The sequence below is a fragment of the Trachinotus anak genome, unplaced genomic scaffold, assembly GCF_046630095.1.
Source record: "Trachinotus anak isolate AG129_WGS33_773 ecotype Australia unplaced genomic scaffold, CSIRO_AGI_Tana_v1 ptg000025l, whole genome shotgun sequence".
NCBI lineage: Eukaryota > Metazoa > Chordata > Actinopteri > Carangiformes > Carangidae > Trachinotus > Trachinotus anak.
The window spans coordinates 21,092,501-21,109,694 of record NW_027273876.1 but is presented as its reverse complement, the minus strand read 5'-3'; the positions used below and the strand labels follow the sequence as shown (position 1 = coordinate 21,109,694).

The following is a 17,194-nucleotide window of genomic DNA, read 5'->3' as shown; positions in this document are numbered from 1 at the left end:
TGACAAAAAGTAAGTAATGAAGTGAATGAGAAAAAGTTTTTTTTGACAAGTGTAATTTTTATTACAACTGTACAGCTGCATCAATCTCATCCACATTTGTTGTCATGTTTTGGCCACATCTCTCCCTCTATTTTTCAATGACATTGCCGGGTAGATAGCTAGCTATGAGATGAAAACCACATACCTAATCTCATGTAAGGCTAATATTTCCCATAATACCATGAATCGCATCTCTTTGTTAGATCCTCCCTGATTGGAAAATGGCCCAGATTCCAATTAGTCTTAAAGCCCAAGTTGAGATAAACTGATAAACAGATCATTAGGGTTGTTTCTCAGACTTTTGAAAGCTCCTCCAGGGTCACAGAGGCTCCTCCAACTGAATAATAATAATAATATCCTTAACTATGTCACATCCTATTTTAGCCTCCACCAACATACGAAGAAACCCTTCGCCAGTCCCTTGATATATCATCTGTAAGTCTGCAGTCTCTGGACGTTCACCTGTCAACCCACTCCCAGGATGAGTCCTCAGACACACACAGTCAACCATCCACAGCGCCCCAAGGCCCGGCTTCCTGCTACTGCCCAGGACAGAGCTCCAGGTGTCTGTCTCTCTAATGGCCCCACAGCTCTTTGCCAAGCCACAGCATAAGGAAGAGGGCTACTGTTGTCAGAGCCAAGAGAGTGACGCCATCAGGGCCAAGAAAAGCGTTTCGGGAAGGGAATGCTTGTTCTTTGAGTCAGAGCTGTTGATAGATCTTTGTGATTATTCTTAGAGGTATTCTCATGATAATGACTGTGACTCAAGCTGTACACTCCCCGAGGGTGAGAATAACACATCTCTGGATCGTCCATGCAATTTCTAACCCTTCCAAGAATGGTACAATAGGAGGATGTTTTTAAAGGTTTGACAAATGACTGATCGGGATATTTTTGTACTTAGGTCTTTTATGTCTTTGAATGTAACAGTTCTTATCTAACTACCAATTAAATCCCTAATTAAACATCTGAAACAACATTTAGACCATTAGGGATGCTAAGGCTATCCACTAACACCCGAAATAATCAAATGCTTTTGGGATTAATAATTTACTACAATATTAAAATCCTATAGAACCTCTATGGAGAGGCATGGTGAAAGGAGAACTAAAGGTTTCTGTTTCAGAATCAACCCAGTATTGTTATTTATTCAATATTTCTGCCTTTAGCTGCCTTTAGTGAACACCATTTCCCAAAATGCCAGTTATGAAGATTTAAATTTCTAATATAAGTGCCTTTGTGAATGCAGATTTACCTTAGAATATGAAAAGTAATCCCAGGAAGATACGTAACGTGATGAAAGAAATGTTAAATGACAGTTTGCACTGAGTTACAGAAGCTAGCCCAGACGTGGCGTCATGATGTGGGCTCTCTATACTGGAGGTGGTTTATCTCGGCTAACTGATACCTGATATTTAGCATATTTAGCATGTTAGCATGCTAACAGTACTAAACACAAAGTCCAGCTGAGGCTGATGGGAATGTCATTAGTTTTGCAGGTGTTTTGTCATAAAGAAAAGTGTTGGCAAAATTAATGTTTTGACCTGATTGTGGCGTTAGATGACAAGTCAGGAATCATAATAAATATTGTAGTTCATCTTTAGTGGGATATGAATATTTCATGACAATCCATCAGTGGTTGTCAAGATATTTCACTCATCATCAGAATTTTGTGCCAGGATGTTGAGATATTTCACAGGTTCAGTGAAAAATGTGATATGCTAGTGGGGTTAGACATTATTGAATCACCAAAGTCATTACAGTTCAACCTGTGAAATCTGTACTAAATTTCATGTTAAGCCATCCAATGGTTATTGAGATATTTAACTAAGAAAACTAATGTAAAAGCCAGGGATCATGAAAGTCAGTAGGAACCATTAATACCTGTTCAAAATTTCATGCCAGTCCTTCCAGTAGTTGTTGAGATATTTCAGTCCGGACCAAAGTTGTGGATGCTTAAAAGCTCAGTGTCACCATGTGATTGTTAAGCTCATGTTGAAGGATATAGTTTAAAACCAAGTGTACGTACTTACATACTGAGTTCCTAAATAATTTCACACAGACCAAAAGGTTTCTCTGTGAAAACAGTCACTAAAGGTCTGGATCCAGGTGCGTTGGAAAGTGTCTCTTCAGTCTTGAGAAAAGAATAAAAGAATACACTGCTCTAGCTCAGCATCACAGTTTATTGATCATCCTAATGTTACGGTCTCTCCAGACCTTCGTCAATGATTGTAAGACACTCCCACAGGATAATAATTGTTGCTCACTTGGGCACACAAGTGGAGCATTATGTGTTTAGGATCATGGTTGTAAGAACTGTTTAAAATACTTCTGATGAAGGTCTCAAAGGTGTCACGTTAGGATGATCAACAAATTCTGATGCTGAGAGCAGTGTGTGGGAATTTCTTTTAAGACTGAATAAACACAGCAAAAGCAAAAATAGTTGTTTAACTGGGTTAATCAAAAAGCCTTTTACTGTCTAAGGGGTGTCTTTGGCAAAACCAGCCCAAATACTTTACTTTGAGTTTGAGAGGGAAAGTTCAACAGGATTACAGTTTAACCCAGATCAAACACTAACCACAGAAAACACAAACCCACCACAAGCACTGTGAACTGTGAAAACTGTACTTTGCTGTTTGTGCGCTGATACTGGCCTGGACCAAGAAGCAAGAATGCCGATCTCTCACAATAGCCACTGGCTATTCAATAACTTCATGGCTCATTTGTTCTTCATAAAGAGGAACAACATGGACTCTTTAAGTCCAAATGCTTACACTTGTGGTTTTAAAAAAAATCCTCAGTTTGTCCCTGGTACATTAGCTACCCAAGCAGTGGAGTGCACAGTGACCCACAAACAGCAATTTACCCTCCAACATCTAAGAATTACAATGCCGTGTCTGCAAACTCCTCACATCCATCATTTGTTCTGCTTCATGACAGCGTTCCAACTCCCCAGCAGTGTACCAGGCGTTACCCACACTCCCTCTGCATACCACCAGCCTCTGAAATACATCTTTTCCTGTTTATCTTGTGTCTTTGCTGAAAGCTTTTTCAAAGAAATGCTGACAAAACTGATAAGCTTGTACCATTCACAACAAAATGTGTAGAGGGATTATACCACAGTCTGAGTGAGGGAGAGCGGTAATCAGCATAAATGACTGTTAACAATCACAAACCTTAGGAGGAATTCCCCTAATGTATTTTTTTCCTTTAAAAAATTTATGAAGAAATAAAAATATAATTTAGTGCATAATTTGGACCCTAATCAAGATGAGGAGCACATAATGTAGCAGTGATTGTGCGACATCCTCTGGTGTGTTTCTGTTATTGCACTTTTTCAACAATAAAGATACATTTTGTTGATGCTTTCCTGTAAAGTATTAAAACTTCAGTTTGATATATTAATCACTTCTCTGTGACATTAGATACTTGTGTCTAAATAAGCAGCAACTGCAGTTTAAGGTAAAAGACACATACTTGGTGATAAATTCCATAGAAATGAAAAGGTTGTGAAACAGCCTGAATAAGTTCCTTTAACCCAAGTGACTCAGAAATCAAACAGGAGGACTTCCTTCCACTGAAATATGTATTTTTATGTAACTTGAACCTTATCTGATCAAAAGTGAGGGATAAGTAAATGTTGGAGTAAAGGGGCGACATCTTGTGGCCAGGTTTTGGTACTGCAACTTTCTAACAGTGATCATGAAAACTTGAAGTTGTTTTCCAATGACAGTGATGTGTAGATTTTGGACCCCAACCCTGATGTATATTGGGGTAAGAACAAACCAGGAGCCAGTCTAGTAATTGCAGTTAAGTAATTAAAATTAGTTCCACCATGAACAAGCTATAATAAAAATGTAATTTAGATTCCTGTGCATTGAGTGCAATGTGGGAACTGGTGCCCACTTTCATTGCATGTGTGGATGTCAAAAGCTCCAGATGTTTGTTCTGTAAATTTAATATGAAAAAGCCTAATTATCTAAGTATTGAAAATAAAATTACAACAAATATGCTGGCCACACTTTAAAGCATCAGTGATAACAATCCTATACAATATATATATAAAATATACAACACTCTGAAGAGCACCAGGCTGCATTATTTTTGTAACTTCAAGGAGATTTTGTTGATAATACATCTGTGCTTTTACTAAACTAAGAGTCTATTTTTTAAGTAAAAGATCTCATCACTTCTTCCATCACTGACCAACAGAAATAGAAACACCCCTGACACAAAACTCAAGTCATTCAAAGTTCAGATTTAAATGTATAAAACTTTATTATTCAGAAGAGTAAAGTCTAATGACTGACAAACAAACAAAATATTCTGTAGTTGGACAAAGGCATTTTGGATGAAGTTTTTTAAGGTGGTATGTCCTGGGTGAAGTAAAGCAGGAGTCTGAAGCATCTTAGTGATGACTGGTTTTACAGAGGATTTCACCAGTACCAGGCTCTCTACTGGAATTATATCATTATTAAAACAGGCATCACCATGGCGCTGATGTAATGGAGGCTCCTTGTTGATGCCAGTGACACAAAATCTGTGAAACCCACATGGAGAATGTTTTTCCTTTGTATATTTTATTCAGTTAAGTTAAATCTACTGTGAATTCAATGTGTGACAGCTGAAGTTTGGTTAAATACTGAGAGTGTCTCATAGGCAGCCGAGGACTGCGTCTGCAGTTTCCATGCAGTATAACAGATGGCTTCACGGACCATCTCCGTCTAAAGGTAAAATCACCTCAGTCAAAGATCAGAAGCTCGAGCTGCTGAGGTCCTCCAGGGCGCCTGTGATGCCAGTCCACCAAAATAAGTCCTCTTTGATCCCGACTGCCACAGGAATACAAAAACCAGACTGACATTCCAGTGCAGTCAGTTTTAGACCATGTCCACCAGTTTAAACTTCCCCTCCTGTTTGAGCGGCAGGACGTTGATGAAGGTCTTGTAGAGTAAAGCTCCTTGTGGCAGTTTAGGGATGATGCGCTGGGACTTGTGGCTACGCGGTGGTGGGACGAACACCTCCTTGGTGAACCTGACGTAGCCATCCTCCAGAGCAAAGAGTGTCTTGTTGGTTCCCAAACCCACCTGGAGGACGGGAGGCGGAACATGTGACAGCGTACATTTCAGTCTGAATCACCTCAGATACACAATGTGTCTACTCACATGAGCTCCGGGGTGATACCTCATCACCCTCTGTGTGGCAAGGATGTTACCGGCATGGACAAAGTTTCCTTGAGAACAGATGGAAAGAGATGATACAAGGTCAACATCACAGACTGGAAATAAAGATGGACGTAGCCTCTGTGGCGTCAAAGGTTTCACCCGCAGTTTTGGAGCCGACACTTTGCTGCACGTCAGTTTGTGTTACTAAAAATAAACAAACGCGGTCTGGAAACTGCAGCTGTCAGTAGGCGACTGGAGGAAATATCACCCGATTATTAATATATATTAATTATCCGATTATTAATATATACTAGCAACATTAAACTACTAAATTACAGCAGCAGGGTCTTAAATCAGTATCAGTGTTAGTTTTTTGTTATTTTTATGGTTTATATAGCTGTATTATTTTATACTGTATATATTATACTGATTATCACTCATGCAGAATAAACAATAAACCAATCACCTCTTGTCAATTCTGTCAAGTGCATAAATCTATCCAATTACAATGCAGAGATTTACACTGTACAAGTCATCAAGGAAAAAGTCAAATGTCAGTAATGTTATATCTGGTCTGTTGAGGTTCTTTCACACTCCAGTGTCCAGTGGGGTCGTTCACTTTCCTTGTAATTGTTTATTATTGTATAATTTATATACACACACACACACACACACACACACACACACACACACACACACACAGTATATAATCCTGAATCTGTCCAAAAAGTCATCCTCGTGTCTTGCTACTCTCCGGCCTTTCAAAGGCCACACTCAGCCTCTGGTTGTGCAGGAACATCTGAGGAGTTTCACACATCACTCTGGTCGCTGTCATCTAAAGTTACTTTTAACACTGTTTCACATAGTTTTAGCATAAATGAATTATACTTTATATGAATTACTCCTCATTATATTTTCACCGGTTTCCATTTGTTTCAGCATGGTATGAAAAATCAATATATAAATGACTAAATTAACCAGTTAATAAGAATACTGCCACAAATCTAGTTAACATAACATAAAGTGCAAATGATCAGCATGCATGAATTCATTGGAATCATTCAGCTTTGACAGCTCCCAGCTGCATTTAATGAAATCTGCACATCTGAACTCCGTTTTTAATAACTGAGTTGACAGGGAAGTGAATCTGAAAAAGCTCTGTCAGGAACTTCTGCTGAGTTTAAATAAAATGATGAACTTCTCTGGTTGGAAATAAGGAGGTTTTACTGTTCCAAACCATGAATTTTTTTACATTACAGAGACGTGTCTACTGTGACCTTGATGCTGTACATGTGCATCAGCTCTGCTATTAATATTGTGACATTATCCATAACCAAAGTTAGAAGATGTAGAGAAACACCACGGCTGCACCAGCGCTTTGAAGAGGAGTTCATCAGAGAACACAAATAACTGGGCTCTGAGACGCTCCTTCTTTGAACTAAGTAGGAACTTACCGTCTTGTTTCTTGAAGCCGTATCTGCGACCGGGGCTCTTTCCTCCAACGTTCTTACAGCTGCCACCAGACTTCTTTGATGCAAACCTCACAGAGTCCAGCAGAAAAGACTGACTGGGCGCCAACAGACCTGAAACCAGCAGCACCAAGGAGTTCACGTGACGTCTCATTTTGGTGTGTTAAATGCAAATACTGCGCCTGTCTCAGCCAACAGGGTGTTCCATGCCTGTCAGGAAGTCTGAGGCTGGAGCTCACAACCCAAAATATTATGCTGAACTATAGCATCACCTCAATGTCTGCATTTAACTCAAATCAATATAAATATTAATTGTTTCATGTGTCTGCTGGCACTGTTACTAGTCCTTCCAGTGTAGGTGTCATTCATAAGTTCATATAATCAATGAATAAAAGATGAGCAGCCATGTATAATGATGCACGCCTGATCTTTAACATGGAGTTCCACAGCACTGTGATGATGCACAAATGTTTTGGTGCTTGTCAGCGGGCAACATGCACATCCCAATATTTCTCCAGAGGAAAATAAAATTGGATTGGCTTTAACTTGAATTTCTTCCAAACCACAACTCTGGCTTACTTTTCACATGCATCAGTGCTTTTGTGGTGTATATGTATGTATATGTGCACATCAGTCATTTCTGCACTATGTGCTGCCTTGTGTTGCTGCTCAACAGCATTGATGCAACCCCGCACATGAATGTGTAAGAGGGCCTTGATTCAAGGTTGCACATTGTCCTCAAACAGAAAAGGACATTAACACTTAAAGTCTCATGTGTTTTTTGAGTACACTGAGCTCACATTATGTCAGACAAAATCCCTCCATGACACTGCTGACCTGGGTGATGTCATAATTTACTTTATTATTTTACTTTATCTGTCTGATCTCTGTGAACCCCAGAAAATAAAACACATTTTTAAAAAAATCTAATTTTCTTTTCTTTACCAAAACATCTCATCATCGGTATGAAGTGGAACTCCATGTTAAAGTACACATACAGCTTGAGACATGGCCGCTCATTCCTGCTGGTCGCTCATCTTCAGTCCTTCATGATATAAACATGTGAATGTGCACAGTGACACCTGGTGGTGTGAAGGTAACATTACAACCAGACAGATATGAAAATGATTGATCTTCATATTAAAATTGAACGGGGTAAAGTTAATTACAGCCTTTGAGGTGACTCCATGGCTGAGGCTTGTGCTTCGTGTTGTGAGCTCCACGAACGAGTCGTGTTAACACAGCGAGGTGTTCTGTTAGGGAGCAAAAAATCTACATATTAACTCGCATTTTCATGTCGCGTAAACACGGAATCTCTGCGACGTTATTTACGCAAATTACGTTGAATGTACTGAAAATCAATAAAACTATTTCTCGCGTTCTCGTGAGCAATTATAAATTCACCAGGAGCGTGTAAATGACTAAGATAACCGCTCAAACCTGATCGAGCCTTCAGCATCAAGGACACCAGCGCCGCCATCTTGAACGATAGTTCTTACGTCAAAGTACTCACGTCACATCCGGATACGTTTGTTGGGTTTAAAATCTCCAAGGAAGATGGTAGACCGGACCACTACTCTGACAATACGGATCATCATAGTTCCCAAACTGTAGCTAAATGCCATCAGAAGTTAGATTTAGCTCAGCTTAATTAAAATAACTAAAACAATGTAACTGCGGTTAATGGTTAATGTTATTTATTTATTTATCTATTTTTAGTCTAAACTGAACTTGAAACTCCGGTGTCCCATTCACCTGAATGCATCATAACTTTGCGACCCGGGGAAATCAAAAGCGCTTTCATGTAACACAACAATGGTAAAAACCCTTCGTAGTGTTCATCTGTGGAAATAAATCATCGCCAACTGTAACTACGCGCTAATGCAAGTAGCTGATATTTACTTCAAGCAACCTATTTCTTAACTAAACGTCTGATTTCAAGATTTCAAAGTCAGTGAAGCTATTTTCAGCTAATCTAACATCGCTCTGTATGTTTGATTTAAACGCTGACTGCAATAATGATCAGTGTGCACAAATTGTACAAACCACAGTTTCACTGAATAACCCTCTGCTTCGTGGGTTACCTCCATGCCGAATTCACTATAACACCTATTCTTCTTTTTTGATTTAGGTTATGATATGTCAGGTATGTGTCATCTGGCTAAGAGACACATAAATCTTAAATTTGCAGACTTTTGGCTGAGGCCTGGTGTGGTTTTTGTTACCAAAAGAAAGGCAGTTTTGGAGTTTGCCTCGTTGATTTTGTTCTAATTCTTGTCTCATATCTCATATACAGTAACTTTGGCATGGACATGGGCAGCTACAGTGACTCCACCAGCGACCTAGATGAGGAGTTGCCTGTGTTTGACTTCCTGAGCCAAACCTCAAAGAGCCACACAGACAAACCAGACTTGGTCTCCTTGGTCTCCTCCCCAGTGAAGGGTAATGCAGGGACATGTACTGGAAGGACTGGTGTAATGATGATCAGCAGCGATTCTGATGACGATGCACCGTATGTCCCCCTGGCACAGCGACTCAAACAGAAACAAGACAATGTGATTAGTGCCTCCTCTGCTGTCACTAATGGGAAAGATGCTGAGCAGTCTTCTCCATCCAATCTGGCTGGTTTACAGCTCTCCTGCCAGAATGGGTTTCCAGAGTCAGAGCCCCCGCTCAGCTTCCATCAGTCGAGAACAGTGAGCCATGGGGCCTCAGATGGCCCAGAGGAGGCGGCAGCTCCCCCTCACCGATGGCTGCCTTTCTCCAGTGTAGAGAGCACTGACACCTTTCCTGCCAAGAGGAAACCTGCCAAGCGGACGGTGGAGGAGATCCAGGCCTCCAGGGAGGAAGCTCTGAGGAGAAGGCAGGCCAGAGAAAGACAGCAGAGGGACAAGGAGATGCTCAGGCTGGAACAAGAGAAACAGAAAGCAGAGAAGAGAGCTCTGGCAGAGGCTGCTAAGGCGCTGAGGCCGGAGGAGTGTATCAAGCACATGGTGGTGGCTGTAGACCCAGGTAAAGAGAAAACATTTAACAACACTTGGCACGGTGCACAAATAGATAACAAAATGTGAGTCTGTAGATTTACTGGAGATAATTTTAGACTTCTATTAAAGCCAGTGTGCATAAAATGGGACTATGAAATGGGTTTATTGTGGACATTATGTTTGTGTATGTTTGTGTTTGCAGCTCTCTTACAGCTGGAAGGAGGCGGGACTCTGTTGGCGTCGGTGCAGGCTCTGGGCTGCAGTTGTGCCATAGAGAAACAACCTCTTCCACGCAGTGTCAGCTGGATGAGGAGGGCTCCCTGTGCACAGGTGATAACACACACACACACACACACACACACACACACCAGTGTTTTATAGCAGCAGTGCTGTTGTGTGCTCATCCTTGAGTGTGTGACACCGGAGCCATATTTACACATGTAGGTGGAGGAACAGCTTAAAACGGCTCATGTTTGTGTGTTGAGCTTGTGACATTGAAGGCTCTGGAGTCTCAGGTAGCTGTAGTAATAAATGCTGAAGAATGAAATGCCTCAATACAAAAAATATTTGTACTATTTTTATTGAACATAAATAGAAATAGATTATTGAAACTTAATGAGCTGGACTTTCAGATGCATCTGAAAATTCGAATGTAACATAATTAACAAGTGTGCAGGACAAAGTTGCTTCAGTTTAGTCTGATTTGACTGTTTGACTTTGTTCGTCTCTGAAACTGGCACTGCATGTGATCAGAATATGGATATTAAACATTAAAATTTCGAGCACAGTCCTGCATATCAACGTCCAGGTGGTAACATGAGAAACAATGAAGCTGACAACACTAATGAACCATGTGAATAGATATAGGCCAAACACTGCAAACTATTTTGAATGAGAATATATTTGTCAAATTTGTTGTGATACTTTGCTGTAATTACCTAAATTAAAAAAAATGAAGATGCAATAATAAAATATATTAATAGACTAATGAATAAAATACCACTACACAGTTAAATACCACTTTTCGAAACAATCATGAGGTATTTGTATCTGTGTATCAGGCGGATGATGGAGTGTGTGTACCTGAGGCCCATGTCGTGATGCAGATGACGGTTGATGACGTCATCACTTTGATCCACAGCTACATTCAGGTGGGTGGAGCGGCTGCTGCTGCTGGTCACTACAACATCCACAGAATGACTGACCCTGCTGCTTTAAAACCAAACTTCAATGATCCCAGTGAGGAAATGTGTTCATAGTAACAACAGTCAAGTTGAGGTGAGAACAGAGCAGATGGAGGGATGTTAAATGTAACTTATGTGGTGGTGGTGGTGAGGGTCTGCACTTCCTAATCATTTTCTAATTATTTCCAAGATGTTTCCCAGAAAAGTTCCAAAGTGTTGCATTGGAACATGCTAAAAACTGTTATTACAGCTGGATTGTATTATACTGAACAAGTGTATCCAAATAACTGGAGTGTGTGTAAATATATACTCACAAAAGGAAATTATTTAGAAATGATGTATCCATCAAATCAAGTGGGAAACTGTCAGAATTACAGTTTCTCTCCTTCTACCACAGTTCAAATATGATAAGTTCAGATAAGTTTATTAAGGACTGATGAAGCCTGATATTGAGCTTGTACATACATGCACAGTTTTGTCCCCCATGACTTACATTAGAATTCGATGAAAAGTTTTAAAGGTCCCATGTTTTATACTTTTCCAGTGTTACATTTGAAGTGTTGATCTCCATCAGAAGATATATTTGTGGTTTTAAGAACCAGAAACCATCTCAGTGTAGTTTTACATCTCCTCTCTCAGGCTTCTCTCTGGAGCTCTAGCAACAACAGGTCAGTCAGAATAATCAGAGGAGAGGCTCTGAGCCTCGCTGAGGGTGGTGACTGCTTTGTTGTGACATCATAAAGTTCATACAGGCTGTGTGCATTTCTCTGTGGACTGAGGCTTTGATACTTCCACAGTATTAATATAGAACCTAGACCTGCTTTATAATCACAAACACATGGACATCTACCTTTAGACTGTGTGGGACCTTAAAGGTTTCAGATGTAAATAAAGATTAAATTCTTTATCAGTAGAGCCACTGTCCCGATAACGAACCCTGTTTCACCTTCTTTCCTCTTTTCCTTTCACCATCTTTATTGCCCCGCCCTGTATTTTATATGCCACAGAGCACGGCAGGATGTTAAGTGCTTATCTTTTAATCTGTCACCTATGTACATGTCATATATACAAAATCATAAGATATGATAAAAATCAGAATAATAATACTGTTTCTTGAATTTGAGAGGGAACAACTTGAAATGTGTTGTTATATATTAATACCTGTTACTGTACTCTCCCTCTCTGAGAGCAGGAAGAGAGGCACGGCAGGTCAGACTCTGCTCACACTCTGACGTCGTGGGTGCAACAGCAGCAGAGGCTTCACCCTGGGAAGATACTCAGCCTGGTGGTCATCGACATGGAGAAATACTTCAGGTGGGGGCGTAAAGTGTCTGCTAGAATCTGAGATTTGAGCTGTCAGACGCTGGAGGCAGTGATAACCCACAGTCAGCTGCTGTGAAGAAGGGGAAACGCTACACTGAAGGTAGACTGATTGATTTAGTGGAGAAGGCAGAGGAGACAAATGGCTCACAGTATGAATAAGTACGACAGTGTGAAGTATAGCACTCAATGAAAAGTTCAAAAACGACACAGAATGGCACTAAGCTGAGCTAAACGCATCACGTATCACTGTCAGCAGAGTCTGGCAGAGCTCAGCTGGAAACTGGCTGAAGAATGTGTGAAGCAGAGAGTAAAGAGCTGCACTCTGAGACCAGAGGACGTCCTGAGTGTTAATGACAAAGAGATAATAAAGTTTTTGTCCTCAGATCGCAGAAGTCACAGAGTCACAAGAGGTTTCGAGAGGCTGTCGCGAATGAGGAGCAGGGGGGAGGAGGAAAAGCGAGGAAGAGGAGGAGGAATGGTGCAGCTGAGGTTCTGCCTGAGGTGTCTCGAGTGGAAGTAGAAGAGGTGGGTTAGTTGGTGGAGGAAGTACTTTAGCATTTTTCATAATTTGGAGAAATATTTCCTTAATTTTTCCATTTTAAAATTCCAATAATTTCCCAATAATCAATGCAAATTCTATGGCTTTTAATACATTACAGTAATTTAAATGGATTAGCTGCAGGGGATTTTTGAGAGGAACTATCTGGTAAAATTAACCAAATAACACCAAAGCCTTAATTTATGAAGTATACTGTAAATTAAGTTAAGTTTTTTGTAATTAAAGTGAAAATTCAGTGATGATTTTCAAGCTGTTTGAGAAATGTTAAGGGATTTGTTTTGGTATTTTATTGTTTCATAGTGATTCATATCTGTCTGTTGTCCGATATCCCATCAGGCAGTGGTGCACCTGCAGCTTCACACCGGGGTCTCGGTCCGCTTCCTTTCAACCTGGAAGGACTTCTCTGATCACATCACCATGACAACCAAAGCGGTTGCAGAAGCACCTTTCAAGTAAATGAGCTCAGGTCTTCCTCTTAGAAAACACTTCCTCTCAGATCATGTGATCATGTCTCATGCTCCTGTGTGTGTGTGTGTTCAGGCGAGAGAGGGAGAAGACGGGCTTCTCCTTCTACCTGGAGAGTGAATGGGCGGGGGGGCAGCGGGTGGATCGAGCTGGTAAAGGTCTGCTGCAGGTGTGGAAGAGACAGATCCAGCAGCTCAACAGAGTCAGTCCAGACATGGCCTCGGCCATCCTGGCAGCGTACCCCTCCCCACAGCTGCTCCAGAAGGTACCTGCTCCGTTCAGACATTAAACACACCTGGTTTTTCTCCTTCTCTCGTTAACACTACATAACAAACGCTCCTGGTCGTAAGAGAAGTTGGTGGAGCTGCAGCCACATAACCGTGTTAAAAAGCAGCCACGGTTCACCTGCAGACCTAGAAATGCACCGTACAGTTAACATTCATTTATGGGCTGGTGTCCTTTGAAATCAGGGTGTCATGTTAAGAGCAGCCCACAAGACAAATGACTCATTTATGGAGGTTTAAAGATGAAAGTGACACATGAAGCCCTAAATGTTTCCCTGTGTCTGTGCAGGCGTACAGTCTGTGCAGGACCGACCGTGAGAAGACCTCCCTGCTGTCAGACCTTCTGATCCGCAGAGGAGAGGGCGTGACCTCCACCACCCGGCGGGTTGGTCCGGAGCTCTCCAAACGCCTCTTCCTCCTGATGAACGCCTGCGATCCTGAGCAGACGCTGGACTCTGCCGTCTGACCTGTGAAGTTTCACAGTTATAATTTTGTTTCTAATCTTGTTCCAGCAGCTTTGGATGTAGTTAGAATTCAGTTTTTTATGTTATGTATATTAAAGTTTTATGAAAATATGCTTTTTGAAAGTTGTCATAATTTTTTATAAATGCATTATGTTAGAGAAACTCCAACAAAATGTTGTGATACGCTGTTGATTTTGCTTGTAGCTGTGAAGAGATTTGTTTCCATTATTGTATATTATAGGGAGATAAAACAACTCTACCTCACATGTAAACAGGCGAGTTGATGTCTATTAGTGATGATACAGGTATAACTGAGGACACTGTGGTTAATGTGTGTATCAGGCAGGCCGGTCAACAGTGGGTGAAATAATATATAATATATGAAGAAAATATGAATTATATTCTCTAAAAGCTGAACATTTTTAAGCTTCATTAGACTGAGTTTGGACTAATGAACCAAACATTATTATGAGCTATTAAATAGAGCAAAGTTAGCATGGGACCTGGATTTAATAATGAAGGTTTGAAGTTGTGTGTTGAAGTAACATTTATTTTTCATTTTCAGTCTTTTTCAGTGTCTGTCAGACACAGCTCGATCTCTGTGGCTCACCTCTAATCTGGTTTAATCAAGCATTATATGTTCAGCGTAGCACCTCAGCCCTCCTGTTTTGACTGCTGTCCAAATGAATTACATGAGCTCTCTGTGTCATTGGGTGCTCCCGTGTCTTCATTGCCACTGTGTGTGTTGAGCCTTGTTACGCCCGGCCCCTGTTTGTGTTTTCATGGTGTGTAGTGGTAAAACGCCGCCATGAATCTGCTCCACTTCACTTTGCATTGCCCACGGCTCATTTCCACTGCATTAGCAAAAATGGAACCTGACCAAGAAGTGATGAGTGCCTGGAACAGAGGAAGAGAGGGGGAAAAAGAGACGAATGGGTAACGAGCTGTTAAATGGGCTTAAGGGATGAGCAACATGCCTCACTCCAGGTCCTGCATACAGAGAGACACAGAGAGGTTCAGCAGTCCGCGGAGACAGAGGAGGCTCACAGGACCGGAACAAGCAGTGAAACGATTAGAACAGGAGCTTTCACACTGAAAATACAGTGTTGTTCTATCACATCACACACCATCAGGGTTGTAGCTGCCACGAGCCCCCATTAGGTCAAGTTTCTCCCCAGTGCAGGAAGATTTGTTTCATACTGTACAAAGCAGAAGTGATAGAGATGCAAAGTAAATCTAATTTACCAAGAAGAAAGAAATCAAATGTATTTTGTAGACGGCCCAACTGGAATTATTACATCATAATAGTCTTTATTTTGTGGAGGGCTCGTCACCACATTACACAAGGTGACAACTATAAATGCTCAGCACTAACTGACAGGCAGACAAAGAGGCTGCAAACTATGTAAATACAGTATAATGTATGATGTATAATGTTTAAATGGATAAAATCACAAATCTTAAAACCCAAAAACTGAAATCTAGATTTTAAATTAAATCTTAAATCACAATAAAATCAATGGGTCTGAAATTGTTCTAAAGCTGCTGTGCTATATGTACAGTGTAGTTCACCTCTGTACAATGTCACTAAAATGTTAAATGATGAAGATTTGATAAATTTCCAATAACTGTCTTATTTTTAAGTTGGAGTTTAGGGTGTTTGAGCCTATGTATTAATAAAAAAAAAACCAGGTTAGATAGAAAAATGGAAATGATTGAAATATGGTACAATACAACGACAATTCAACAAACAAATTTTAGTTCAGAATGACTGTCCACCCACTTTAACTCAGGTGATAATGTGACTGAGCAACAAAAGCAAAGTTTACACCTGTAATTTCCAGGTAAGGTTGATTTCACAAGGTTGAGTCATGTTCCCCATGACTCCACATGGTGAGGTGTGGTCTGAACAGGTAAAACATCAGGTCTTGATTGTCTGTGGGTACAGGAGCTTCAGGAGGCTCTGGAACAAGGTGCAGTGACCATCGTTGTAGATGCCTCTTATTTGACACGAGGATTATTTGTGGAAACTGGTGTTTCAGTGGCTGATCAGACGGCGTGAAGGACATCGCAGGAAGTCAACCCTCGTCCAGGAAGAAAACTGTTGCTCACAGAGCGGCACCAATCTGCAAGAATAAACTTTGCCAAAGAACATGAAAAGAAGCCTGATGAATGTTGGCAGCACAATCTTTGGTCACATGAAACCAAAATAAATTTGTTGGATCAGATGGGGCCCAGTGTGGTGGGCGTGGACCCGGCCAGGACCGCCACAGTGACTGCGCAGTGCCGACCGTGAAGCAGGAGGTGGAAGTTTGCTGATTAACACAACCAATGCAAGTTTGTTTATCCAAATATGGACTGAAAAGCTGTCCATTCTGTGTGTGCTGAAAAAAAATCCAGTGTTCTTACATGGCTCTGGCTCTGTAAATGGGAACCAAACAAAGTGACTTGAACAAAGTAACACAATGCTATTCCAACCAATCAGCAAGAGGCAGCGTTGGTGGCTGTGCACAGGAAAATGTAAAGAAGAAGAAGAGGGAAAATGGGTGGGAGTGGCAGTGGGAGCAAGTGACGGTAAATCAGGCACATGCTAATGATATTGCCAATTAAAGGATTACCAGGGGAAGGAGACGGAGCAGTCTACCCTTCTCTTCCTGCAATAATATGTGTAGTTTTAAATGGGACTGATGGGACTGCAGGTGAGAGACCAGTGGCAGGCACATAGAGAGGCCGTTAGAGAGACTGACAGGGTCGGGAGAAGCTAGTCCTGATGGCCTGTCCGGCTATGGTGGAGAGGACTGGATTCTGTGTCTGTGTGCATGTCCTTTATTTGATGGCATTTTCTATTATAAGGTTTGAGCATCCACAAAGACACTCTGGATTCTGCCATAGTTTCGTTGCCTTGGTAATGCATGTCCATGGATTTGGTGGGCGGGGCTTCTGAAGGGAGGGCTGTATTTGTTTTGCTGTTTTTCTTCAGAATCGCTTACTGCTACTTTAAGGCCCCCTCATAGTGTCTTCACCTCCCTTAGAGGACTGTGTGCTCTAATCCTGGCTGTGGATGGCTGCTGACCCACAGCTGTTGTTACGTGACAGGATTCAGTAGCTTTTAGTCCATGTAGTCGTGCAGGAGGAGCAGCACTCTGTCTTCAGATACCCTGAGTTCACGTCACAGAACTTGGCAATTACAGTGAAAGGTACACGGCTTCACTCTTCCTTACGACAGGCTTCTCCTTCCCTTCATTTCTTGTTCGCTTTGAG

The 17,194-nt window shown here is 41.2% G+C and overlaps 2 protein-coding genes across 4 annotated transcripts; one reads left to right on the top strand and one right to left on the bottom strand.

Moving 5' to 3' along the window:
* Window positions 1-4,292: 4,292 nt before the first annotated feature.
* Window positions 4,293-8,201, bottom strand: mrpl27 (mitochondrial ribosomal protein L27). The gene is made up of 4 exons (XM_071462429.1): window positions 8,111-8,201; window positions 6,656-6,784; window positions 5,202-5,269; window positions 4,293-5,123 (listed from the first exon to the last, which is right to left on the bottom strand). The coding sequence occupies exons 1-4, from the start codon at window positions 8,148-8,150 to the stop codon at window positions 4,917-4,919; spliced, it is 444 nt and encodes a 147-aa protein (XP_071318530.1). The 5' UTR covers window positions 8,151-8,201; the 3' UTR covers window positions 4,293-4,916.
* Window positions 8,202-8,303: 102 nt separating this feature from the next.
* On the top strand, window positions 8,304-14,044 carry eme1 (essential meiotic structure-specific endonuclease 1). Of its 3 annotated transcripts, none has more exons than XM_071462425.1 (9): window positions 8,304-8,488; window positions 8,967-9,682; window positions 9,857-9,984; window positions 10,716-10,805; window positions 12,031-12,152; window positions 12,545-12,686; window positions 13,057-13,172; window positions 13,261-13,450; window positions 13,759-14,044. In XM_071462425.1, the coding sequence occupies exons 1-9, from the start codon at window positions 8,430-8,432 to the stop codon at window positions 13,933-13,935; spliced, it is 1,740 nt and encodes a 579-aa protein (XP_071318526.1). In that variant the 5' UTR covers window positions 8,304-8,429; the 3' UTR covers window positions 13,936-14,044. The 3 variants fall into 3 exon arrangements, with proteins under 3 accessions (XP_071318526.1, XP_071318527.1, XP_071318528.1); XM_071462426.1 differs by having other exon boundaries at window positions 8,416-8,553; XM_071462427.1 differs by having other exon boundaries at window positions 8,487-8,620.
* The last annotated feature ends 3,150 nt before the right edge of the window (window positions 14,045-17,194 follow it).

Coding starts and splice junctions, on each gene's coding strand:
- mrpl27 (XM_071462429.1), bottom strand. CDS start 8,150: ATGGCGGCGCTGGTGTCCTTGATGCTGAAGGCTCGATCAG. Junction 6,785..8,110: donor GATGCTGAAGGCTCGATCAG/GTTTGAGCGGTT, acceptor TGCTGGTTTCAG/GTCTGTTGGCGCCCAGTCAG. Junction 5,270..6,655: donor CGGCTTCAAGAAACAAGACG/GTAAGTTCCTAC, acceptor TCTGTTCTCAAG/GAAACTTTGTCCATGCCGGT.
- eme1 (XM_071462425.1), top strand. CDS start 8,430: ATGCATCATAACTTTGCGACCCGGGGAAATCAAAAGCGCTTTCATGTA. Junction 9,683..9,856: donor GGTGGTGGCTGTAGACCCAG/GTAAAGAGAAAA, acceptor TTGTGTTTGCAG/CTCTCTTACAGCTGGAAGGA. Junction 13,173..13,260: donor GTTGCAGAAGCACCTTTCAA/GTAAATGAGCTC, acceptor GTGTGTGTTCAG/GCGAGAGAGGGAGAAGACGG.